This window comes from Dermacentor andersoni, chromosome 6, assembly GCF_023375885.2.
Source record: "Dermacentor andersoni chromosome 6, qqDerAnde1_hic_scaffold, whole genome shotgun sequence".
In the NCBI taxonomy this organism is placed as follows: Eukaryota; Metazoa; Arthropoda; class Arachnida; order Ixodida; family Ixodidae; genus Dermacentor; species Dermacentor andersoni.
In genome coordinates, this window is record NC_092819.1 from 64,860,023 (window position 1) to 64,887,994 (window position 27,972).

Genomic DNA, 27,972 nt, shown 5'->3' on the forward strand with positions numbered 1-27,972 from the left:
GCGTTAAACGTTGCCAGGTTCAAATTCCAATGGCGACCTGTCCGGACCCAGGGATTCTTAGCACCCTCTGCTGCGTCACAGGTCTGACCACCGCCGTGGTTAGTTGCTTCGCAGCTGCTGGGGACCGAGGGCCGGGGTTTGATTGTTGTATTCATATGGGAAGGTTGTGGCTAAGTACTGCACCAGGATGACCAATCCTGCTCTGGTGAGGGAGTGCGTAGCCGGTTCTGGTCACCGAGATCAGGCCACACTCCAGGCCTTTTTATGGAATTTTATCAACACGCGGATACATTTTTTTATTGCGGTGGAATATTGCGCGGCACCGGGATTCGAACCGCGGTCCTCTTGCACGCGAGGCGGATGCTCTACCTTTACGCCACTGCGTAGAGTACATATATGAGTACAATATATAAGTACGTATATTTTCATTTCAATAAAAGAAAAGGCACTGACCTGACAATCAACGTTTCAAGTTTCAAACGGCTTTGCCTATATCTGCGGCGTTCGACAACCGCTTCATGCTTATCTCGCTACCGAAATAACTTCTCCGCGCGCGGCTGCGCGCAATTGGACGCTCCTAATCGTGACCCTCTTGTGTGTGTGGTCGACGACAGCGACAGCGTAAACATCTGTGTTAACGGCCGTACGATACAGCTAAGTGTTGCTCCTTATCCGTACGCCGGTGATTCTGGCCAGCATCTGCCGTCGGCCGAAGACGAATGGACACGGCTATAAGAAGTGTACTACACTGTCGGCAGCTCCAAACATTTTGCATTGGCCCTAGTGAGTTACCGAGGCCTGCTGCCTTAACTGTTGTTGTTTACTGTGTGGGGTTGCGCGACCCTCGCGCCTCCCCTGATGTTTTTCCCGCATAGCGCGTCTCCTGTAGTGCGGCTTCGCCGCACACGCGGCGGTCCGAGTGGTACAGGCGCAGTCCGAGAGATGGCGCTAGTGTTGCGCGGCTGCGGGGTTATCCTCGGCGGGAGAGACAAGGCGCGCTCTCTTGGGTTGGAGACAGCAAGCAGCACGGACGTGCCGTGCCGCGGGTGGAGCGACCCTTTTTCCCGGCGGGTCGGGCGCACGGCGTGGACGTCCCACGCGCGCGCGGCGACCCATGCTTCTGCGAGACCGCCTCGCGTGGCGGCCTTCGAGCGCGCCTCCGTTGGCGTGACCGAACACGCGAACGACCAGGCGTTGGGATCCAGCATGGGGCGAACATATTCGCTCGCTCGCGGTGAGTCGGACCTCTAGATTTGTCGCGCGCCCATCGGCATGTTTTGTGGATAGCCACTCGGCTAGCAGGCATGGATCTATGAAAGGTGCAATAAATGCCCTTGTGACTGTTTGCACTACTGTGTTGTCGTTCCTTTGTCCCAAGAGTACGGAGGAGAACCCCGTATCTCCCACATCTGGCTGCCCAACGTGGACCTCTTGGGGCATCGGACGATAATTTTAAGTGTTGCTTCGTTCGAGGCCTTTGTTCGAACCGAAGCGTAGGCCTAGCGTGGATTTTGATCGCTAGCGTCGGCGGCGTGCTTTCTTGAGCGAGGCGGCGGTGGCCGTAGTGTGTTTGAACATGTCAACATGCTAAGCCTTTTCGCAAGTGTTTTTTTTTAATGACATTCGTCAGTACGAGAGCCACGTGGTCTGCATCCTGGGAGAGCGAGGCTGAGCGCCCGCGGAGCAGTGGCAAGCCTGAAGCGAGTGAGTACGGAAGCCTCGTGGGTGGTCCGAATTTCTTATGTAAATAGCTTCTTCTATCTCTTTGACTCGGATGAAGTCGCGGCTCTGGGAGCCGGGTGGCCGCGGGCCACGGGTGCCACGACGGGCTGACTGGTATTGCGGCCTGGCACCGGGCGCTCCGACACCGTCTGGGACGGTGGGCGCCGTCAACTCGGATGCTGTGTGCACCGAGCGGAGTAGGACCACCTAATAGAGCTGACGTCTCCTCGCGGCTGCCTGTTTTGCGCCCATTTTGGGTGTTGTTTTTGGATGCCGGTTGTTGTCAGAGTAGCGACGCTTTAGGCCTAAGGCTTTACGAAGCTGCCTGTCGCACGTGGAGGGACACAACCTGGTGGACCGTGGCGTTGAGGCGTTGCAATTTGCTCCCCTCATTCTATTTAGCCTCGCACGAATTGAAATTACTCGTTCGACTCAAGAAAGCGAGCTTCGTTCACGTGAACTTAGCATCTGAGTAGCTGCCCGATCTTTTACTAGCCGAGTTGAACATCGTACCACGTGGGCGATGCGCATGCAGAATTCCTCTCCCTTGCACTACTGTAGTGTTTGCCGAGTGTGTTGAGTCTACGCAACGTCATTGGAGTCACCCCGGGCGATGGTGATGCTGTGGCCAGTTCGGCGCAGCGACTTCGGCGGCCTCCTGCATCCAGCTCACAACCCTCGGCGGCGGACAAAGGAGCCAGCGGTCACCGACAGCTACGGCGGCTCTTGCCAGCAGGGCGCGTCGGCGCGAGCGACGCTTGCTCGTACCGACTGCTGCGTCGTCGTCTCCGGAGTCCTGGCCTGGGATCGTGCCGTCGAGTCGCAAAGCTGCTGCTGTGACCGGCGGACGCCAGCGGTGTACCCAAGGACAGTCGGCTCGCATGTTATGGACAGCGTGTGGACATTTCCCCGGCGCGGCCACTGTTGCATGTACCACCTTGTTCGCGAAGCACGTGTTGATGTTAGACCGTTTCACATGTTTCGACGGAATAAGAAGTGATTTAAGGTTGGGGGGATGTGGGGTTGCGCGACCCTCGCGCCTCCCCTGATGTTTTTCCCGCATAGCGCGTCTCCTGTAGTGCGGCTTCGCCGCACACGCGGCGGTCCGAGTGGTACAGGCGCAGTCCGAGAGATGGCGCTAGTGTTGCGCGGCTGCGGGGTTACCCTCGGCGGGAGAGACAAGGCGCGCTCTCTTGGGTTGGAGACAGCAAGCAGCACGGACGTGCCGTGCCGCGGGTGGAGCGACCCTTTTTCCCGGCGGGTCGGGCGCACGGCGTGGACGTCCCACGCGCGCGCGGCGACCCATGCTTCTGCGAGACCGCCTCGCGTGGCGGCCTTCGAGCGCGCCTCCGTTGGCGTGACCGAACACGCGAACGACCAGGCGTTGGGATCCAGCATGGGGCGAACATATTCGCTCGCTCGCGGTGAGTCGGACCTCTAGATTTGTCGCGCGCCCATCGGCATGTTTTGTGGATAGCCACTCGGCTAGCAGGCATGGATCTATGAAAGGTGCAATAAATGCCCTTGTGACTGTTTGCACTACTGTGTTGTCGTTCCTTTGTCCCAAGAGTACGGAGGAGAACCCCGTATCTCCCACAACTGATACCGGTAAAACGCTACTGTTCCTTGTCTTTTTTGTTCACGTTCATCTGTACTTTGAGACCCCTTATCAATGCCACCCAACGCAAGTGGATGCACGCCTGGTGAACAACAACCGTTTGAATGGCAGAGCCCCAAAGGCTACGTTGGAACGCGCTGCTTGTCGGAGGCGCGGCAGATGTGCGTAGTCTCAAGATATCACGCGGTCGTAAAGCAAGTGGGATTTCTGCTGCCTTGATCAGTTGCAACTTCTGACGAACGGGACCCAGCAGCCGCATCTACACTACTCGGCCGTCTCCTCTTGCTGCAGGTTGGTGTGGCAGTATTGCTGCTTTTGTTCCTGATGACGTTGCCCTTAGTATGCCTGTTAACACTGTGTAAGAGGATTACAGTGGCGCGCGCTGACAAGACGACAGCGCGGACACGGAAGCAGACAGGTCGGAAAGTATAGTGCTCAGGTTTATGCGGATACTTAGCAGCGCCTTAGCACCGCAAGTTTGCAGGTACGAAGTGTTATCTGGGCTACCCCGCGAAGAGTCGTCACTTCTTTATTTCTCCAAGAATGAAACGAAAAACACAGTGAATTATGGAGCTGCGTGCAGAGCGTCGTAGTATAGGACATAAGCGCGGCCGTCAGGCAACTGGTGCAGGAAGCTTAGTCGGGCTTGAGGGTAGCTGGGACAAGAAAGGGCAGTACCGTTAACGTTCTAACCAGAACGTCGCGTGCAGCCGAGTGAAGAAGCGCGTTGAAGACCGGGAACAGTTTACGCTTCGCTTGTTCTATAGAATAGGTTTTTTGTAGGCGCCTGTATTATCTACATGTGTGTAATGTTTTCGCGTTGCCCTTCGACTAATGCTTGGATTACCTCGTGAGGCGCAATCTATTGCATTACTTACTGAAGTGCATCAGTTACCCCTGAGGCTGCAAGCAGATCAGAGAGCTCTGTATCATATTGACACGTGTACTTATCTTTATCGGGCAACCACGTTTCGCTGCTTAACAACTGTAATCGCGCAGCGCGGAACGCGCCTGCATGTATCCGAAGTTTCTGGAAAGTTATCGATGCTTCTATCCGCTGTCTGTTGTCGCCGAACCTTATGTTATCTGATTTCATCGCGTGACGCGAATGGTGTAGAACTTTGTGGAAGGCACGCGGGTCCGAACGATTAATCTGGAACATTCGACGACTGCTCTATAAAAGCCGACGCGCTTGACCCGCTGATCAGATTTTCGACGATCGCCGACTGTGTTCGCCGCTTTCGTTGTGCTATAAGTGTAGCCTGTTTTGTGGGCACAGGTTCGCCCAATAAAAGCTAGTCTTGTATTCCACCGTACTGCTTCTTTCTTCACCGTCACTACCACGTGACAATATTGAGCGTCTGCACCGCGCATCGAATGGTCAATCGCTCCTTGATCGTCTGATTCACCGCCCGTTATCTCGCATGGGAAAAATGGCGGCAATATTTATGGATATCACCACCATTTCTGAACATGCTGCTTCAGATACGTCTCCGCCTTCAAAGGATATCACGAAACACGTATTCCCCATTTACCTCACAATCCCTGACATGCACAAAAAGTCTGATATGGCTGTTTTGGCAATATTCCAATTGGCTCAGTCTCACTTGTTCGAAAAGTTTCCAGATTATCTTCAAGTTTTCACAGATGCATATGTACACAACGACGGTCAAGGCGCCTCTGCAGCTTTTTACTGCCCTTCAACTCAAGTACGACGTATCTTCCAAATACCTCATCCAACTTCGTCAACAACTGCGGAACTAGCAGCAATTAATGTTGCACTGAAATACGTGCAAGAGGAGTTAATTACATCGAAGGTTGTCACCTTTACGGACTCCCGTGCTGCCCTTAGCAGGTTACAACGCAGTGAGCTTGATTGTCCACTTGTGCGCAGCATTACTTACTCTGCGAGCAAAATTACATCACGTGGGGTATCTCTCGTTGCTCAATGGATACCTTCACACGTAGGAATCGCCGGAAATGAAGAGGCTGATCGGCTGGCTTCGAGTTGCGTTGATAACAACTGTGACTGCCCAGAAATTTTGTGCAAGCTTGATGACGCTCGTCTGCTGATTCGTCGCCACCTACTCAAGCAGCATCCAGATCAGCGCGTCGCAAATGGAACGTTCCCGCCCCGTGTTCGTGGTCGAGGCTTGTCTCGTCGCGCTAGAGCACAACTGCTCAAGCTGAGGGTTGGTAGCGTGAACGTGCACGAACGTTTATACAGACAAGGGCGTGTGGAAAGTCCATTGTGTACGTCTTGTGGCTGCTACGAGACACTTCAGCACCTTATATTTTAGTGTCCCGCTTTCAGTGCGCAGAGCATGTCGCTAGTGAGTAACTATCATCTCCTTGGCCTGCGGTGTGCGACACTCGAGGAATGTTTATACCCCAGTGGTTGTGCATCTAAACATGATCAGGCCCATCGCACTCTACTAACCTTTATAGAGTTAACTGACTTAGGTTCACGTTTGTAGCCTGAACATTCAACATTCTGTAGTAAGCGTGACCTTCAGTGACCGGCCCTACTGTGTGTGATCAATACTGTGCCCTAAGGCTTCTTCCTTCGAAGATGGGAGGTGGCCGGTTCAAACACCTTGTAGTGTATATTGTGAACCGACTACCGGTGAAACGGTGATTACGTGCAGCTGTACTTGGCGTCTCATCGTGGAGAACACAATTAGCCGCATAGCGAACTAGCCATGGATGTGGTTGATAATTGTGGAGGCTGTTTGACGCGGCGTCACTTTAATTCCGGCTGCAGAGTTCTACTTTAGTCTTTAGATTTGTCCTGTTGCAGTATTCTACTTTAGTCTTTAGATTTGTCCTGTTGCTCTTCATTTCCTCTTTCCTTTCTCCTCCCCTCCTTCCTATCTTCCATTTCTGTGTTGCTGTCACCTATAGGACGCCGCCCCCTACCGCTCTATAGGACGAAATGTACGTACAACTGTACACCCCTTACTCGCAAGAGGTCAATACCAGAAACTGTAGGAATGTCTGTGCCGTACAAACGAAACACGGAATGGTGATTTGTAGTAAAAAGGTAAATTCAAAACAAGGAAACAGACGTGACAAGCTTCTGGCTATACTCTCCTTCACAAAGCCTTCGATTTGTCGGGTGGAATAACTACGCAAATTAGCACACCTAGGCGATTCTTACTTTACAAAGTGCATCGTCATTAAGATTTGCTGTTGGTCTGTCGATTAGAAAGCGCATCGTTATGAGTGAAGTTCCTCTCGTTTCCGACGGCACTATCTCTCGCTACAGGATGTAAAAGTTACTATGCCGGAGAGAGCACTTTTCTACATCACGTAAAGCGATCCACGCACGCTTACGAGCGACATTAGAGAGTTTCAGGATAGGGACTCCAAAAGTTTGGTGTGCCAAATGCCTTTGCGGGTTTTAGCGTGAGGACACGCAGGAATGCATACCTTTAGAATAGGGCTTTGCGTTTGCTAGCGTCTTGCGCTTGCAGCGCCACTACGGCGTCAAAAACAAGCTATTATAAATAATTTAAGAAAGCCGGAAGATCCCCCCAATAAATTAAATTATAGGGTTTTACGCGCCAAAACGACTTTCTGATTATGAGGCACGCCGTAGTGGAGGACTCCGGAAATTTCGACCACCTGGGGTTTCTTTGACGTGCACCTAAATCTAAGTACACAGGTGTTTCTCGCATTTCGCCCCCATCGAAATGCGGTTGTCGTGGCCGGGATTCGATCCCACCACCTCGTGCTCAGCAGCCCAACACCATAGCCACTGAGCAACCATGGCGGGTCCGGAAGATCCCACGCCCTGTGGGAATCGATGTTACGCGAAGCAGTGTGCGGGGAGCCTACCAAGCTAACTAAACGGCCATGAGAGCACCAAGGTGTAGGCGGCTAGAAAAATTCACAGACAGACAGACAGACAGACGGACGGACGGACGGAGACAGACAGACAGACAGACAGACAGATAGATAGATAGATAGATAGATAGATAGATAGATAGATAGATAGATAGATAGATAGATAGATAGATAGATAGATAGATAGATAGATAGATAGATAGATAGATACTGCCAAAGTAGCAAATGTTCGCCAAGAAATATGATAAGAAGAGTAACTTTGACATTCATGTTTCCGTGTTTAATTACACTTTAGATGTTATTCTATTAGCAGCAAGCAATTAGTTGCGCTTAGTTTTGAGTAATCAACTTTACGTGCCTTCACCAGCGAAGTTAAGCCATCTTAGGCCTACGAGCCATGAAATTGACAATAGAATTCAGAATCTGCGCCGTCTAATGAATCAGTCTTCATAACATACGCTAGTTGAAAGAAAGCGATAACCCCAGCCATGTCGCCTACTTTGCAAACTTCGCAAAAAGTAACTTTGTTATTTTAGCCTCACCACTAACAAAAAAAAAAATGCTAGGACGTTTGTGTTCTGAGGCGTTTGTTTGTGTTTATGCATATTTTCTAAACAGGCTGTTCACAAGCGGCAGTCAAAACCAACCGGAAAAAATTGGAGGACGCTTAAGCTTCGCCTTCAAGAGTGGAACGCGAAAGCGTTCCCGTCGACCCGCCAAGGGGTGTAAGACAATGGGCTACGGCGCAGCGATCACTTACGAGGCGCCCCGCATCGGACGCGGTGAGCGTCGAGCAACGGAGCGTTCGGCGCGGCAACGAAATGTGCGCCTGAGCAAGCGGAACGAACCAAAGAACTCGGTGTCTCGGAGCCCCGGGGAAACGATGCACGCCAGCCAAACGTCGTGATCGGCACGGGCAGAGAGATAGACAGATAGTGATCTAAAGATGGAGGGACGCTTGATTCTGCAACACGTGAGGGAGCAAGGAGAAACGTCGTCAGGGGAGAGGGAGTCCGGGACGCGACGCGCCTCGCACCTGTCCCCGCACAACCCCAATGCGCGCGTGGCGCGCCACCTGTCGGGGCAGCGCCGTACATTGAGAGGAGGGGGTCTTCTGTGTTTGCCGCAAGATGGCTCTGCGTGTGCGGAAAGCGCTGAAGAAATGTAGCGGAAACGCACTTGGCTACTCGTGTAACTGCGACTTCTGTAAGTTACATGTTCACAATTACCGATATACACCGCAGTATAACTTTCTACGGCTCGTTTCTAAGGCAACACCGCATTCACTAGAGGCGCTTTTGCACCGCGTTGAAGCATCGAACATCGTTGAAGTGGTAACGTCTCCGTCTCACACTCCGGAGACCCTGATTCGATTCCCACCCAGCCCATCCTGCAAGTTGTTTTTTATTCATAAAGTGCCTGCCGGGATTTATCGCTCACGGCCAACGCCGTGGACGCCGACACCGACGACACCGGCTTTCCTGCGACACGAGCTCCTTAACGCTGTCGCGTTAATGAAGCGCGCTTTCCCGCAAAGCAACCTCGGTCGCCTGCGTTTAGTGAAGTGCACTTCACCGCAAAGCAAGAGCGGATGGCTCCAGTGCTGTAGCAGACGACGCGCAGCACCTCCCTCTAGGTTCCCTGTGCGCCTGCGCGCCGCCTGCGCCGCTTCGCTTCGATGCACGGCAGCGCCGGACGCACTGGCGCTCCGCGGAGCAAGGCAACGCTGAGCCGTGCGCACCCCAAGAGTGGACGACCCTGGACGTAAGAAGGACCGCCAGTAGCTGTCAGCACTCCATCGGCGCACTCCACGGTTGACAAGCTTAACCATTGCAAGAGTAGCTACAGAAATCTTGCTGCGTTTAAATTTATGTGGCGGTCAACGACGATTCTATTCAAACGCGATTGAATGTCATGCACTGTTTTTTTTTCGTACGGACTAGGACCGCGGACTCGTTGCAACGTTGCACTGGTCGTATCGCAGGCATGGCGAAGAGTGCGGCATTCCTGAAGCGGGACCCGCGGTTTGGGGTCGACTCCCGCTGGAGCTGGGTGACGGCGGGATTCCTGAGCTGGGTGCTCTGCGGGGCACTGATGGGCCAGCAGGCGGCGGGCGTCATCTTCTACGGCATCATCGAAGCCTTCGGCGTCACCAGGCAGCAGGCTTCGTGGCCGCCCGTCGTCAGCGGCAGCCTCGTCGCCTTAGCAGGTGCGATTGTTATTTTTATAACCTAAAATTATTTAAGCAGCGAAAACACGGGGAAGGCGGGAGATGGAAATTCAAGACGATGAGCAAAACGAGAGCAAGGTAAAAGCGAGAGCCAATGTTTCGACAAGTGGGCAGTATGCAGTGTGTCCTGGCTAACTTTAGCCAGAGTTTAAAAACATGCAAATGCCACCTAGCTGGACAGAACCAAGGTAATCTTATTCGCCGTCGCTTAAAGGGACTCAAACTATTTGTTTAATTACACCTAATTAGATACTTAGTCCTAATTAATTTATCAACTTGTCAAATATTATAATTAGATGAAAAGTGTCAATGAGAAAATTGTAGAGCAACATTTAAAATATTCCCGATACAGCTTTATGTTGCTCAATACGTGCTACGTAAAAGAGTTTTTCCGAGCGTGGAAGCAGCCCGCGAATACGCGCGAAGTCGCTTGAGCAGCCAGTCACGCGGCAATTTTGCGTGCATTTGCAGGATTCTTTCACGCTCAGAAAATCTCTCTTATGTAGCACGTATTGAGCAACAGAAAGCTGTGTCGGGAGTTTTTCATGTCGCTCTACAATTTTCTCATTGACACTTTTCATCTAATTGTAATATCTGAGAAGTTGATTAATTAATTAAGACTAGTTATCTAATTCGGCGGAATGAAAATAATAGTTTCATAATCTCCAAGTGACGGAAAACGACATTACCTTCGTTCTATCCAGCTATGTGGCATTTGCATATTTTTGAAGTTTGGCTAAAATAACGTGGGACACCCTAGCTGTATAAACACGCAAGCACCACGCTGAGCGAAAGAGACAACAGCAGTTGCCTTCTAAAAGGGACACTGGTAATAAAATCACCTCCAGCGCTTGTCCAATGGTTGCCGCAGTGGTATACAGTAGACCTGCCGGGGAGGAGGGACCGCGCCGAATTACACAGGTGGCACATTTTTCGGCGATGTTGGCGTCGCCAGCATAACCTTTCCAACTTCGCCGGCAGTAGTTGTTTGGCACGCTCGAAACGCCTGACTATATTCGAACCTTGAGAGGAGGCTTCGATAGCCAGGAAGGGCGCAAAAGCGAAATGCGAGCGACAAGGCCACCCTGAGGTTCCTCGACCACTTAGCCGTGGCGGAGCGGATGTTGGTAGCGCCTGGTCGGGCATATAGCCAACTGCTTATACGTAAAGAAGCACTATGCATGACAGCACTTTCTATAAAGGGTCGAAAACTCAACGTATAGCAAGTTTAAGGTATAGGTTATCTGCACCCAAATGATCTCCAATGCAAGAAAACACTTCCAATTGACGACTGCGGCGGAAAAAAAGATGACAAGGGTGGCGGGGGGGCGGGCAATAAAAAGACGAGGTTTGCCTGCACTATCTCCGCCTTCATTATCTCTTTCTCCGCCAACTGAATGAAAATAGAGTTTTGAAAAAAATACTTCATCAACCTAACTATCAAATGTTGCTCTTTAGTGTCCTTTCAAAGCGCAGACATCGCCGCTGTTTTGCATAACAACTGTCGAACCATGTTATATATTGGGAAGCCGCTCATTGTACACAAAATCAGACCGCATGTACGGGTGCCTTAATTAACGTCGCCGCGATTTGAGCTGTGCCATGATTACCAGTGTTGCATAGCGCAACTCCACTTACGTCCGGTTAGCAAAAATCCGCCCTAATAACCAGTAATGCTCTTACACCAGCATGGCCCCATCTTATGTGTGCAAATGTCTCAATTTTATCGCACCACCTAATTATCGGCCGTCCTCGACTACGTTTCCCTTCTCTTGGCACACATTATATAACTCTAACAGACCACCGGTTGTCCGCCCTACGCATTACATAGCCTGCCCAGATCTATTTCTTACTCAATGTCAACTACAGAATATCGCCTACCCACGTTTGCGGATGATTCACACCCCCGTCTTCCTGTTCCTTAACGTTATGGCTAACATTTTTCGTTCGATCGCTCGTTGCGCTTTCCTTAACTTCTTCTCAAGCTTCTTTGTTAATTTCTACCTTTCTGTCCCATATGTAGTACCGGTAGAGCACAATGAGTGTACACTTTTCATTTCTAGGATAGCGACAAAATTAGGGTCGTGACTTGCTAATGCTTTCCGTATGCACTCCGACTTATTTTTCTTCTTCTGTAAGTTTCCTTCTCATAATCAGCGCTCCTGTGGAGTAATTGGCCTAGATAAACGTACTTCTGCACAGATTCTAGAGGCTCACTAACATTCATAAATGCTCATTACCTTGCCATGTGACTGAACCTTACCTTAGTCTCTGTATGTTATCTTGCACTATGTCCTTACATGTTGATCGTACACAATTCTTACATACTACGTCGGCAAAGGTCCACTCATGCATATATATTGTTTAAAAGACAGGCTTGACGTACAGCGTAACTCTGCGCCCCGTTGTATGTCACACCAGCACATAAAAACTCACGGGCTGACTTTTCTCTGACTTTGTCCCTACTTTCTTTTTCTTTTTTTGCATGCGCGGGTAGAAACAGGAGGAATTGGTGAAAATGGAGCAGTATGAAGAAACGTTTGCAGGCGCACGCAAATACGAGCACCTGATTCATATCAAAGACATAAAAACCGTATAAAGGAGTTCTCATGCCTTCCGGAAATTTAGGGATCTGTTTCGCACTTCCTGAAATCTACCAAAGACTTTGCAAACGCTTTCCCCGCTCCCCTTTTCAATGCGCCTGTGCCTCAAGGATACTCAACGTGCCGTTTTGGAAACGGCATGTTTCACCAACTCACGCTTGCGCTCTCTCGACCCTAACTTGGGGCTTCACCTGCCACCCGGACCTTCCCGTCGCGAAACTTTACTGTGTCGCCGTGTGGTTGGGCGTCGCATTTACAAATGCCAATTCGTTTCTAATAGGAATGACCAACAGGGCGGCGTGCAATTTGTGCGGGTGCGATGAGACTTTAGAGCACCTTCTGTGTTACTGCCCATCCTTGACCCTCAGTGACGCATTCTACAAGCTAAACTCAACCTATTACATGATAGAGTGCTCTCGGAGGAGGAGGAGGAGGAGGAATATACGGAAAGACAAGGAGGCTAGCCAGTTCTCAAAACGGCTGGCTACCCTGTGCTAGGGAAAGGGGGTAAAGGGAATAAAATATAATAGAAAAAATATGTTATCAAGAAAGGGAAAGAAGAGCAAAAAAGAAAGGGGAAAGAGAAAGGAGAATACGGCACTGCTTAAATTCTTCTCTAAGGCAGCTCTCCGCAAGAAGCGCAACAACGCTTTCAAAGGCTTTTGTGCTGATGACGGTCTCGGTCAGTATTCCAGGACCCTTTCCTCCGACAAAGGGAGTTCGTCAAGACTGTCTAACACTCTCGAAAGCCCTTGTGGCGGTCGCTGATATGCCGGGACCTTGACTTCGAGCCCACAGGACGCAACGGCCGCCGTTAGACGCTTCCCTCACTCGCGGGTTTGCGTATATTTGTGCGCTGGCGGCGCGCTCGGGCCGTACGCTGCCAACATGCCTCCGCATGTTATCTCCCACGCGCCGCAGGAGATAAGCAGCTGACACGCCCCCTTCATGTTATCGTTCCTTTCTTTTCCGCAACGTGCTTTCTTTTTTGAAATGAAGCGCTCTCGTCCGAAACCTCACGGAGGGCAGAAGTTTTCCTTTCGCTCCCGCTGAGGGCGAGTACGCTACAAGCGCAAGGTTAAGGAGAGCGGGGCTCACGACTCCACCTTGAGGCACACCACGACAAGTACAATGGTGCGTTGTTGTATAATCTTCTGTTTGTACAAAGAATTTTCTGCCTTCAAATAACTGTAAATCCATTGGTAAACACGGTCTCGCAATCTAATGTTCCCCAAGGCATCCAGAATAGCTACATGCGATACATTGTCGTAGGCGCCTTTCACGTCCAAGAACATCGCGGCAGATAATCTCTTTAGGCTTTTTTGTTGTTGTACAGACGAGACAAAATCAATCACGTTATCGATCGAGGACCGTCCACGCCGAAAGCCGGTCACAGCATCAGGGTATATCTCGTTATGCTCGAGGTACACCTCGAGGCGAGTCAGTACCATCTACTCCATCCCCTTTCCAAAACAGTGCGATGGGGCGATAGGAGGCCAGGTCCAGGGAAAATCTACTTGCATTGAGCAGAGGAACGAGGCGCCTGGACTTCCACGAGGGAGGAACCAATCCGTTGCGCCATGAATCGTTGTGTATAGTTAGAAGGGCACGCCGAGCTGTTTGATCACGGCTACACAAGCCCATGTAAGTAACGCCATCAGATGCAGGTAATGAGGAACGCTTACATGCTGCCAAAGCTGCTTGAAGCTCTACAGAGAAGAGATTGTCCATCCGGAAATCTCTTGACATCGGCGTGTTTCCTAAATTACTCGCGGTGAACGCGGAGTCCTTACCGGCAAACCTCGCGCAGAAGTCTTCTGCTACTTCAGTTTCACGACGACCTTGGTGGAGAGCAAGGCACTTGAAGTTGTGATGATGCTGTGGTAATGTTAGTAGGCCGAGGACAACCCTCCATATTTTAGATAGAGGCTTGTGTGGATCAAGTGACTCGCATAAATATTTCCATCTTAGAGACTGGAGTGTATTGATTGACGCTGAATCTTCTGCAGACATCTCGCCTCCCTCAAGTCGTGGATAGATTTTGTGCTCCTATACCGTCGTTCAGCAAGGCGACGGATTGCCTCAGAGCCGCCCTAATTTCGCTTCATATTCGCAAATCGCTATGAAGGTGTAAAATTACAGGCTGCGTTTTGAGTAGCAGCTTTGATTATGTCTTCTAGGTTTTCAAGAGAACCTTCTTCATTTTCCTGACGCCGCTTCTCTGTAAGTGGCATGCACTTTGATCAGTCGATGCGTGAAGAAACGGTGATGTGCAACTTGCCTAGGCCCCTGGTTTTATATAGGTGGGGATATGATCACTTCCATGGGTTTCATTTTCCGCAAACCACTGCACCTTGTTACTTAGGCTGCGTGACACAAACGTTAGGTCGAGGCAGCTGCTTTATATCAGTCCCCGTTGGAAGGTAATACTGCCATGGTATGTACAAAACAGTTCATGATCTGACACAAAGGAGGAAATTCGTCTTCCCCGACGGTTTCCCTATAGTGGGCGATGAGCGTTGAAATCACCGGTAATAATCCACGGCCCAGGTTTCGTTGATATTAGAGCGCTTAATCTCGCAGGGTCAAAACGGCTTGAAGGTGAAATATATACACCTACTATGGTGAAAGTGAGGTTATTGAGCTTTACCGTCAGGCACACGTATTGGTTTTCCTCTGGATTTTACTGGATGCTCAATATAGGTAAACTCTCACCTGATATAAACGATGACTTTACTGTCGTTGCAGGTAGCAGAGTTGAAAGCTTCGTAGCTAGACAATCTTATCGCATTGTGAAGGCGTGGTTCGCAAATGACAATAATGAGAAACTGATTCTTAAATACAAATGGCCGAATATCCGAAATGCGGGGTTTACCGCCTAGGGCATTCCATTGGAAAATCGAAGCTTATTTGATGTCCTTACGGAGGAGTTGCAGAGGAGGAGCCATACCCAGACTTCTCAGCACCGGGTTTGGAGCATTCAATATTTGAAGTGCACTATAAGCATCCGGAGTGCGAATGCTAGTTAAGATCACTCGAAAGGTATTTATAAGGGTTTTGACCAAGGTTATGACTTCCTTATCTTAATTGTTGCCAAAGCCTCGTTCCGAACTGACCTTGGACGAGCGATGCTGCGGCTCTGCTGGCATGTTCATCGACGGCAGCGCTGGCCACGCGTCAGGTGGGCCCATGATTCTTGTGTGTCCTTCTCAGGGTGCTTGTTGTTGGCATTGCTGGGCGCTTGTGGTGATGGGTGGACAGCTCGTGGAAGAGGCGCATCCCTAGCTTCAGCAGCACGTTTCCTAGAAGGTCTGCGGCGACGAGAGCGCCGACATCGGACCTTGGCAGTGGCCTCCCTGTGGATGGAACCGTCTCTGGCCATTTGCTTGAACACTTGCATTCTTTGAAGACACATCTTGAGGGCCGTGACAATTGCCGCACTTGCGATGTTCTGCATGGCAGGCGTCTCTATTGTGCGACTCTGGGCATCGGCGAGCACTCGGCAGAATTTGTAGAAACAGCGCTGACGTGGCCCATCTTATAGCAGTTCCGGCACTTAAGAAGTCTTGACACAAACGGCCGCACTGCATGTCGAAAATGACCAACTTTGACTTGTGATGGAAGGATGTCCCCTTTGAATACAAGTGTTACACATCGCGAATTGCTAAGACGACGGGCTTGCAATACGAGAAGACCTTCCGTCGCGGGCTTGATGAGAATTGGAAGGTCATTTTCGCTGACGGAAGCGTCGACATCACAAATAACATGAGACGTAGAGTCCTTGCCACCTGGTATACGTAAGATCGTACACTGACGTCCCCCAACACACTGACTTTGTTCAATACATCCAGCGCACTACGTTGCGTAACATCTATAACGAGAACATTGCTGCCACCATTGATCCTCATATTTGTGATTTGTCCCGAGGCGAGGGCCTCAAGAAACACAGACGTGGCTTAAAGATTAAGCCGGTTAAGGCTATCAGCAGCAGTCACCTGTACTAACAAGATAGTGTGAACCGGTGGCTCTCACGTAATCACGGTATCCTTGCTGAAGGAGAGAACGTAAGTAGTCTTAATTTTAGGCCTTGTCACGGGTACAAAGTCCCCTTCGTCCGAGTTTTCGTCACTGACCGTAGAATATATCAGCGTGTCCTAGCTGTCCGCGTCGCTCGGGTGGCCAGAGCGCTTTCTTGGAGCGGCTGCAGTCGACGTGGATGGTATGGGCGGAGGCCTCGGTGATTCCATTGCCGCACTCACGAGACCGGCGTCTTTCGCAAACACCAAAGAAAAGCGTTTAAAAAGTTACAGAGAGTGAAAACCAGCGTTCTATAGAGGAATCACTTCGTCTTTGGAGGAAAAGATATTGGACCATGGCCTATGCATTCTTGCACGCGAAAGGCCACAAAAGTCCTTCCCCTTCTGCACTTCTTGAAGGCTTCTGGACTGTACGAGCACTTTTGACAGTGGACATTCCTCTGCGACTGTCTCTGCGCATGACTGACTCTTTATTATTATTATTTTCTTTCCTTATCTATTCTTCCCTTCCCCCTCCCCCTCCCCAAGTTTAGGGTAGCCGACTGCACACGTCCTTGGTTAACCTCCCTACCTTTCAGTTTTTGTTTCCCCTCTCTCTCTCCCTCAACATACCGCTAAACGTTGCCGCCGCCCACATGAAACCATCGTAGAACTCCAAAAAGGCATGCGAACATTAGGGCGATGATAGTCAATAACTATCTTTGGTATACAACGTAAATTATCTAGTTTCTTATTTTTCTTCTTTAATTGGGATTCCAAACACTTTCGACTGGACATAATTCACAAGCGCCCCTCTCCTCCTCTCAGCAGGCCGCGTATAACATACGGAGAGAGCACACTTCATCGATGATTATCGTTTCATTGCAGCCCCTGGCATGGGATACCTCTGCAGGCGTTTCTCGTGCCGGGCCGTGCTGCTCGTCTGCCCGCTCGTCGCTAGCGTTTCCGCCTGCGCCTGCTATTTCGCCAACGATGTCCTGTTCCTCATCATTGCCTTCGGGATCGTTCACGGTAAGGCGCGGACGAGTGTGGACCTCGAGTATGGACGAGTGATCACCAGCAATGAAAGAGAGAACTAAATAAATAAAGACGGCAGGGATGCGAACGGTGAAGTGTCTGGTTGGCTGCTCCATGATAAGAGAGGGAGCGCTGTGGTTGCTTAATGGCTTTGTCGTTACGCTGCTAAGCACGAGGTCGCCGGGTCAAATCCCGGTCGCGGCGGCCGAATTTAGATGGGGACGAAATGCAAAAACGCCCGTGTACCATGCATTGGGTACACGTTGAAGAACCTCAGGTGGTCCAAATTAATCGGATTCCCCCCCACTATGGCGGGCCTAATAATCAGATCATGGTTCTGGCACGTAAAGCAGCATAATTTTTTTTTACTATAAGAGAGCGAAATATAAATTTCTGAGAGATGGGAATGAAATACATATGGTGAATGCGTGCACGTGTGCGGGCAGCGCCGCTTCAGCCCTTGTAGGACATATGGAATGAATGAAATGAAATTAGATAGATAGATAGATAGATAGATAGATAGATAGATAGATAGATAGATAGATAGATAGATAGATAGATAGATAGATAGATAGATAGATAGATAGATAGATAGATAGATAGATAGATAGATAGATAGATAGATATTTATTTATTCATATATATATATATATATATATATATATATATATATATATATATTCTTTTTCTCTTCATTCCCAGGTACGGCAGTATCCGGCGTGTACGTCGCAGTAAATGTGCTCGTGTCGCAGCACTTCGAGAAGAGGAGGACGACCGCTTGCAGCATGATATTTCTGATGAGCGGCTTAAACTTCATCTACGTTCCGCCCCTCACGGAGCTGCTACGTTCCACATACGGCCTGCGAGGTATGTTCCTCCTTTTCGGTGGAATCATACTCAACGCCTGTCCTGCTGCCATTGTCCTGCGAAGCCCCGCCTGGATGAAGCGACTAGACGTGTCTTCCGCCATCAATTGCACTGAATCCGCCAAGCACGAGACAACAGAAACTTCGAGCCAATACCTGCACCATCCACGCGCGCTGCAAAACGAAAACGTGATTCGAGAAGAAAGAAGCGACATGCTGCGAAACCAGTCCAACACCGGCCTTGCTAAATCTCCAGTTGTTCGTAATGGCATAAAACACGTGCTCTTAGGTACTGCACACCGGGAAGCCACGAAGCCTGCACAAAGGGAGAAAGGGGACACCGAAGGCTTCGTTTCTACGTTAAAACCATTCGTTACCGTTCCTTTCGCCGTAAATGCCTTGTCGTTCTCTGTAGTGGTGTTCGGACTAACAACGTTTCTTCTCCTTCACGTGGACATGGCCGTGGACAGAGGCGTCCCGCCTGCCCGTGCGGTGTTCCTCATGAACGCCTTCGCGGCCGGCGACCTCGTCTTGAGGCCCATGAGTGGCGCCATCATTGACTCGGGACTGCTGACCCTCGATACGGTGATGCTCCTCGGCTACGTGATCCAAGGCTGCGCCTTTGAGCTGTTCGTCTGGTTTAGAAGCTTCCCACTGATGCTGGCGTGTTCGGCACTGATGGGAGTCAGCAACGGAAGTCGCATCGCTCTGCAGGCGCCATCTCTCATGAGGGACTTCGGAGTGGAGTCGCTGCCCGTCTTGATGGGCGGACTGGTGTTCTGCGAAGGCTTCGTGCATTTCACGAGGCCATTCTTGTTCGGTGAGTGGCAACTTCTACTCGCCTGCTCGCGTTCTGCTCTTTGGTTTACTAAGATCGCAGCTGCTGATCAATGTGTCTCGCATGTGAGCGACGACGTAGACGTTGCAGAAGCAAAATATTTCAGCGCGATGACCATTAGGACTGCAAAAACAAAACAAGGACGTAGAGGTGCCCACGGTGAAGTCAATGTCCCACTCCGTCTTACGGCGAAGCTGTTAGTGCGACCAGAACCGCTAGCAAACGCTATAGTCTTCTTTTTTTTTTTTCGGAGGCCTGGAACCAGGGACACTAAATCAACCGCCTATGTGGTGTATTAGTGGCTCTGCTGCCTGAGTACTATAGGTCGCGGGCTTGATTCTAAACCTAGGCAACCTCATTCCGATGCGGGCGGAATGTAAAAGCACTCCTGTATACGTGGATTTCTCTAAAGAAGCCTACAGGTGCTCATACATATTCAGGAGCGTGTGTTGCTTTACTGCATTAAATCCCGCCAGCTGGTTCCTTATTGTCGCGCTGTCGTGACGGTGAAGAACCACAGTGGCACAACGCGAATCGCGAAGCTAACTGTTTATTGGCCGTATTGGTGTCCAGTAATAAACAAGCAACGCCCAGCAGCATGACGGCGGCGAGCACACTCGTTAGTCGTCGAAAATGTGATCTGCGGTAGAAGCGCGTCGGCTTTTTATTACACGTGGCTCGTCGAAGCTTCCAGCGTAATCGCTGGTGCCCGCGCGTGCGTGCCTTAGTACTACATAATTCGTGTCACACATATAATCTGATCACACCAGGTTCGGGGACGAGAGACAACGGATACAGAACGAGCGACATAACATTCGAGAAACTTCCGATACGGAAGGAAAGGCGCGTCTTGCACTGAGCGACAATATTGTAACAGATTTGCTCGTGAAAAATGTTGACCGCAATCAAACGATTTATACCCGTGTCAGTATCAATCTACACAACTAAGTCCTGTAGCACTCCTAATTTCGGAGGGAGCGGGAAGGAAGAGATGTTGGGCGAGAAAAGCTCAAAGTTAGAGGCCAAAAAGCCTGTTGCTAGACTGTCGTGTTCTGCCAGTTATATATAGAGGCGTTAAATGAAACGATTACAAAAGTTTCCCCGGTTCCCTGAGCGAAGCAAACAGGGCAGCAGCTTTGTATATTCGTAGAAAGTAAAAGCCAGGTTATTCGCGATGTACACCTGGAACTTCAAGTGTGTATAGGTTTATTAGGGTACTTGTACATTATTAAGTGCTCGTTTGCTTCCTTTCTTTAGAGGTGTTATATACGAAACGCGTAGTTTATTTGCCAGATATGTTAGGGAAAGAATAGTTGTACTGAGACTCAATTTGCATGGGAATAAGGGGAATTTTTGTGGGTGATGAATGATCGAAGTTTTAACATTGTAGACCAGTTACAGCATTCGTAGAAAACTGCTTATACAAACGTTGAAGTACGTTAGAGTCACTTTTATGAACCATGTAAAAAATTTGTCTGGTGTCCTGAAAGAACTGAATACGGCACAGTGTTTGTCTTATGGAGAGGATAGGGTCCATTTTATAGGGGCTGACAAATTTTCAAGTGCGTCAGATAGCTATTTATTAGCTTTGCAAAAACTTCCTTACGGTGATGCTAGAAAGCCTTATAAGATCTTGCATGCAATCACTTTTCTATGTCTTGGAAGAACTGAATGTAGCGTCTAGATCGCGTTTTGTAGAAATGGGAAGAAATGACGATGATGGGGAGGGGGCAATTTTGGACCAAAGTTAAGGTTTCTGGGTTATACACTCATTTTGGAGGTAATTACTGAATGCTTGGTTTTCTCCCTATTTTCATGCGTAAAACGTACGTAGAAGATTTACTCACTGTCTCCGGCGAGCCAAATGTGGCGCATAGTTCAGTTTTAGTGGATTAGGGCGCGGGGTATGAGTAATGTGAAGGCAAAATTTGGAATGTGTGGTAAAATACTGTTGTTGTTTTTTTTTCCATTAAATTACAAATAAAGGCACTCCAGAGCGTTGTAACTGTGTTCTACGAACCACGTAGTATGTTTATGAGCTGTCGTAGTTGAAATATGTCTTCCACCTAGTTAAAATTTGGTGAATATTTGGCGGAGGGAGGTATATGATGCGTCTACAAAGTTTAAAGTGTGTGGAATAATTACAACTTTTGCATGCAATTGATCATAGACGTGATAAAATGTTATGTAGATTTGTTATACGCAATGTTTCCATGTGTCCTGGGAGAAGTGAATCTGACATCGAGCTCCCATTTTATGAAAATAGGGGACACGTTATGGCTGATATACATGCAAATTTTAATGTGTGTGTTTGTGTGTGTGTCAATCGCGGCATTTGCAGTAAATTACTTATTCAAGTGTTCGGAAGCGTTCTACAGCCGTTAACCATAATGCTCCTCACTTGCTTGAAACAACAAACTGCGTCACCAATTTAAAGCTTTCAGGAAACGGGGCCACGTTATGCCTCATGTGCTCAAGAACAAATTATGTTGTATAATATCGGTCTTTACGGTAAGTATTTTATAAGAGCGTTGCAATTCGTCGGTTTGTCCACTTTTGGGGGATAATAGATAGTGATACCAACTTCATATTTCGCGGAAATAGGCGGTGCATTATGTCTCTTATGCAGACAAAATTTAAAGTATGTGGGTTACTAACATACTTTGCAGTAAATTAATTACTGCGCCACTAGTAAGCGTTTGCGGGCGTTATATAGGCATGTTTTTCTGGTGTCCTGGGAGAACGGAATGTGATAATAAGCTCAAATTTGCAGGAAACAGGTACCATGTAATACTAATTAGTCACATGGAGTGAAAGTGTTTAGGTGCTTATTTTTTTAATTACGTACCTTAAAGATTTATCAGCGTGAACGCTCGAAAGAAATTACATGTCTAAAATTGGCATGTGATTATTCAAGTTAGCATAGATCTACTGCGTTTTCTTTTGGTTTTATTTTTCTACAAATCTGGCACAAGGATGCAAATAATGCTTCAGGACGCTCTTCAAGCTCTATAGTACACAGGTTACAGTTCTTAGTTGTATTAACCCTTCTGAACAAAAGAATAATATTTCCTGCGTGGCAAATTTTAGGTTGCAGTCCTGCATTACCTAGGCGAATAGCTGCTTATCAAGGTCAACAATTTTCTTCAACAAGGCATGATGCTCTCACAAACACAGCCTGCAACAACTTGGAAAGTAAAACATGCTGCGAAAGTTAGTTATGTGACCTTATTTTTCTCAAACCTATCTCAGTCATTTCACACCCAAGCCAAACTGTTTCTCTCAATTTAACTCTCACTTGACGTTATTAATCCAGTTAACTTACATAGTCAGTTAAATACGACTTTAAATTATTTTGTTGTTGTTTTTCTTCCCATTTTTTTTTTCTTTTTTATGTGTGGGTGTTTATTATTATTATTATTTGGAAACAGCGCTAGGGATATGACAGTTTTACATATAACACGCATGCACCCCCTCTCCCTCTTCTTTTTTTCAGGTTACTACCGAGACTACCACGGGTCCTACAACGGAATTTTTCACGTCGTGGCTGTCTTAAATGCTGCACTAGTATTCGTGTGGTTCGTGAAAGTTATCATGACAAGGCGGAAAACGCAACGGAAGTCATCTATCGTATCGGGGCTTTAATTTAAAGGGAAGAAAAACATCGGCAAATTTGCTAGTTGAGAGGTTGTCTGCGCAAATATTGGAAGCGCTCAGTAAGGAAGCGTGTGCACATTGGCCGCGCGACTGCTTGCAACATGCCCCGAAGATTAGCCCGTTCCTAAGTTCTAGCCTAAAAGGCTCCAACCTTGCGACTGGTATGGTCACATCTATAGATTTATGTAGATTATCTGCAACCTTGTACGGGTGCCTCTGACTCTAGTACTTTCCGTGCACGTCTCTACACCCCTCTCTCTCCCTTCTCTCTTTTCCCCTTCTCCCTTCCACCAGCGTAGGGTTGCCAACCGGACTACTGACTGGTTAACATCCCTGCCTTCCTTATAGCCCTTTCTCTCTCAATGTATCTGCAACATTCGTGGCACACAAAGCCAGGAGAGCGTTATTTTAATACCTCAAGTCGACGGGTCTTGGCGACGATTCGTATACTCTGTGCGAACCTTCAAATGTGCGCGAAACTGCTCTTTCTCTCTCTCTCCTGTCTCCTCTCATTCCTATACCATTTTCCCCGGAGCACGGTAGCAAACCGGAAGTGCGCCTGGTTAGCCCCCCCCCCTCTCTCTCTCTATCTCTCTCTCTCTCTCTCTCTCTTTCTCCCTTTTTTTTCTTTCTTTCTTTCTCTATCCGCAGCCTTTTATTTATTTCTTTAGTAGAGTACACCGGTGTAAAGAAAATTGTGAGAGACTAGATTTGAGCGTCCCTTAGGGAAGGAAACTCGTGTGTGACTTTCTCAATTTCCGCGCTCAGTTTTCTCACTTTCGTGCTCGCACGCGTTCCCTTTCCAAGCAGTGATACCCCGCGGCATTAGTTTGGCGTGTCGAGCCTATGCACAACCAACGTGCCGGGGTCATCAAGCCGGTTTGATTTTTCCACTTGACGGATGCGCGGCTTACATCTCCTCGCAGAGCGCACCCTTCGTCAGTGCCTCCACGTCACACCTGGTGGACTTGTCGGCGTCTTCCTTTCTTCCTGCTTTCCTCTTCTTATTCTTAACGATTCCTCGGCTTTCCTTTTCTATGTCTTTCCAATAGCCCCTCCGAAGCTGGCTTTGTGCCACTTGAGGCAGCTCTCATTCGTTCTCCAGCTCATTTACGGCGAAGCTGTTTATGTGGACCCTGTGCCGTCGTTGTCGGAGTTCGCTAAAACTATCATCATCAGCAATGGCTCGAGCGTCGTCGTCTTCTTCCACAGCTGACCCCGTTGCCGTTCGTCATTCTAGCGTTGAATTTCACTTCTCTTCTGTCGTCGTAATGGGGAGGCCGAGTTTACAGGGGTATGAGATTTGTGTATTTTAAGTGTCGCTACGGTGGAGCAATTGCCGGCAGCTACTGCAAGGCTAATCCCACCAGTAGCCTACAACAACTCAACAATACGGGGGTACGAGCCATTGCTTAAGGGGGTATGAGCCATTCATTGTCTTATGTGACGGACAGATTTAATTTTGAAGCACTTTAATTTTGAAGAATCGTAAGCGGGAATGCCGGGTGGAGGCTGCTGAGCACGCCGTGAGACAAATTTGAGACATCGAACGCAAGCGACAGCGGCGGACTGCGGGCATACCGTCAATACACTGCATCAAAACGGCAAGTTGGGCCAGTTGGTTGGGATTCATAATGGTTCGTTACAGCGCAATACAAAACAAAGACACAAGAAGGTATAAACCTTCCATATACCTTATTGTGTCCTTGTGTTGTATTGCGCTGTAACGAACCACTATGCATGCCGTCAGTGACGTCGTTCTCCTCGTCGCAGTCGAACGTGTGTGTAACCTCATTAAGAAACACAAAGGCGTCATGATCGCCAAACCAATCCAGTCAATAGTCAAAACGATTTCAGCGCCCGCATCTCCAGTGGTGAGCCTTGCACCCCATATACGGAGCTTTGTATTAGTCGTTCCGCACATGCCATCCCAGCTATAACTATGGGAAGACCACTGGGCGGAGCAACTTACACGCGAAAAAAAAAGCACGGCAGAATGCAAACACAAACCTCACGCGCAAAAAAAAAAAAAGAAGAACGGAGAGAACCACAGGAAAAAAAAGCGCTCCTAAAGCATGTTCACCACGCGAAGCACACAAAAGCGAAAATGAGGTGAAAGAATGGTGAAACAAAAGATTAACGATATAGACTGCTCGCGACGTTTCACTTGCATGGTGCAACACTCGATGTAACTAACACAGTTTCGCTGTTCGACCATCTTCACGGACTGAAAGGCCGGTGATTTTTTTTCTAGCGAAGCTTTCTTTCATTCCCCCCTTACCCCAGCACAGAGCAGCTGGCTAGAGGAATGTACCTCAGGTCAACCTCTCCGCATTTCGTATCATTAAACCTCTGTCTCTCTCTCTCTAGCTCTCTCTCTCTCTTTCTTTGCCTCTTTGCCCCACTTTGCGCCTGCTGTCTTGCCGAGTAGACAGCAACTTGTGGCATTGGCTGTGTCCCTAAATATACAACTTGGGTCATTATGTATGTGCCCATTCTGTAGGCCCATCCCCACAGAACGGGCGTGATCCACAGTGACACAATGAGTATCGAAGCCTAATATGTATTCAGATATGTGTCGTGCTTCACTGTACGTACATCTCTGAGCAACGTTCTTCCCTCGACAAGCCTCATACATCGCCTTCGTCCACCTGACACAGAGTGCTAACAGCTGCAGGCGACGAGAACGTTCGCATGTCATCCGCCACCGCCCTCATCCGTACGCGTGTCATCCCAAGAACTTGTTCTTGGGCTAGTTGATGTCTGAGCCCACTAAACATGTTTCCGGCGCAAAGCATGGTAATTGAAGGAAGGGGAACAGGTAAGAGATAGAGGAGCGCCAATTACCAACTGTTTATTAACTAACGGTCAAAGGCACAAAACAAGGAAGACTTCTGAGCACGCGCAGTAGAGCGATATCGTGACGTCAGACGTGCGATCACAAAAGACGTTTATCAAAAAAGCACACTTCTAAGGTATACAGAGTGATGGAAGTTTCACTAATACAAGCGGACCCTTTTCTTTGTATATAGAGAATGATTCTAGAAGTTACCTCGCCGCTTGATCTCTTCTTTTGCCGATAATCTTAACTTGCGCAAAGCGCGGCACACATGAGCAAGTTATACATGGCGCAGGAAGGTGCGCACCATCCCATTTTCCGATGCTATTATCGTGCTCCCTCAGCCGGTCATTAATAGAACGTCCATTTTGCCGCAGCCCAGCGGAATTTCATATGCAACACCCTCGGCACAACGCCTGAAAGGTTTTGCGTGCCTATTTTGGCACCCTCGCGACTGAACACGAGAGCTTCGCTCCTCTGTTTCTTACCTGCCACGCTTCTTTTCATGTTCCGTGCTTTGCGCCAGAAACATCTTTAGCAGGCGTGTAATTCCTTTTTTCCTCTTCTTGGGTTTTCACACTTCCTCTGTCTTCTTTTCGTGCGCCCTTTCCATCGCCTGCGCTACGCCTTGCTTCGATCGGGCCCCTTTTAGGGGCACTTGCCATCCATTTTCAGGCTCTTTCGTTTGTGTCGTTCACTTCGAATAATAATAAAGCGTGGTTCCAACCAGAGCTTTCCTCCCCAAGTATTTTATTTCTCACCTCTCGTCACTGCTATTAAAGGTGCGCCCTTGAGAAAGGGGGGCATGTGCTTTGTTTCGGAGCTGCTCGCGAAACCAATCTCACGGGAGCTTTTGCAGGCTTGCAAGCACTTGCTCGCATGAGCAAGGTATATTCATGCCACATACTCTTACAACGTCAACATATCATCTTTAAAAAAAAGAATCTTCCTTATCCCTTCTATCCTTTCGTCCTCGCATTGCCACTCCATTCCTCTTCCACAGGTTCTACTATTCGACGCTTAATCGCCCACCATACATTGTCCCCCCAACGCGCCGGTCACGACGCATTGGCCATCCCCAGCAGGTAGCACAACCACATTCACGCACAAATACACTTTCAGCATCATTTTTTCTACCGAGCATCTAAAGACAGGAATGGCCTTTCTCATCAAGTCGCTGCCATCACTTGCTCTTCACAATTTGTTCAAGATGTAACAACTTTCTTACTTACAGAATTGAATGCATTATAACACTTGTTCGTATATGTTGTATCCCCACCCCTTATGTAATACCCTGTTGGGGTCTCGGTGCTGACGCCCGTTATTGCCAATGGGTCGCAAGCCCCAAGGGTAGCGTTGGCCTGGCGGCCTGGGGCACTGGAAGCATCCGAAGGTCCCGGCAAAGCAAGAGTAGACTGGTAACAGAACAACTTGTTTATTCTAACATAGCAAAAGAGCGGCCGGTCAGGTCGACCGAAGTGGAGAGACGGGAGAGCACGTAACTCAACAGTACAAATCGGAGCCTCTCTCCTGGCGTCCGGGGGCAGCTGCTCTTATACTCTCGGCGTCGCGGGCCAGAAGTAAGGTCACGGGATGAGCCCACGCGACGGCGGAGCATGAGCCCACGCGACGGCGGAGCATGAGCCCACGCGACGGCGGAGCACGGTCGAGCCGAGAGACATGTTGAGACGAGTGTAGTGACGCATCGCCAACCCGCCGACGGACAGACCTCCTGGCTCCTCACTTTGGGAGCTCCGCTCCCCGGCTGCCGCGCTTTGACAAGCGTGGGCACACACACACACACGCACACACGAAGACACGTGGCACTGAAACACGCCTGGACACGCTTGGCGGGGAGGCGTTGCGGCGGCGTCGAACGGGCCAAAATGTCCGCCGCTTTGAACGAAGCCCCGGCGTCCGTTGCATCCGCGCCGGCATTACCGCGCGTTGTAGGCGAAACGTAACAGACCGCCCCGCCGGGGGAATGAGATCCCGATGGTCAGAGGACTGCATCCGCTGTCCGGAGGGATGTCGCTCGATGATGCTCATAACCGAAGTCGGGCGTCCTTTGGCGTTTATTGAGCGCAGCGCACAGAGAAGGCCTCGTTCTCACGTTCAGGTGCACACAGGACACTGCGAAGTGACTTCGGGAGAGTTGACATTTTTGTTCTCGTTTCCGGCAAGCGTTAGAACTACGCCGAAAGTCAACCGCTCAGTCAGCAAGCACGGCACAACCCTCACTAAGCCCTGCCAGGCTCTTTCCCCTTTTATACTGCTGCTTAGTTCCTTACAGTAGTTTAGCAGCACTCAGAACGCGTCCACAAATCGGAAAATTGCACTAGAAAGCACATCATCACTTTGAAACGCTACACGAAAGCAATAGGTTAAAAATCCTGCCTCAGGAAGAAAAACATCAGTAACAAGCAATTTTGAGGCTGATTCCCACGTTAGGGGCTTCGACTTAAGCCATCGGCGTTACCGTTGAGACTCCCCTTTTTGTAACGCACCTCAAAGGAATATTGTTGCAAAGCGAGGCTCCAGCGCAGGAGGCGGCCATTTTTGGGAGAGATGGTCTGCAGCCATTGGAGAGGGCAGTGATCCGTCTCAATGATAAACCTCGAGCCAGCTAGGTAACATGACAATTTCTGAACGGCCCACACGATACACGCACACTCTTTCTCGGTGGCGCTGTACGC

The 27,972-nt window shown here is 49.2% G+C and overlaps 1 protein-coding gene across 1 annotated transcript; it reads left to right on the forward strand.

The window, feature by feature from the left end:
• The first annotated feature begins 3,322 nt into the window (after positions 1–3,322).
• On the forward strand, positions 3,323–26,007 carry LOC126522738 (monocarboxylate transporter 3-like). The gene is made up of 5 exons (XM_050171524.2): positions 3,323–3,631; positions 9,174–9,398; positions 16,927–17,070; positions 17,779–18,762; positions 22,277–26,007. Exons 2-5 carry the CDS (start codon positions 9,176–9,178, stop codon positions 22,423–22,425), a joined length of 1,500 nt encoding a protein of 499 aa, XP_050027481.1. The 5' UTR covers positions 3,323–3,631; positions 9,174–9,175; the 3' UTR covers positions 22,426–26,007.
• The last annotated feature ends 1,965 nt before the right edge of the window (positions 26,008–27,972 follow it).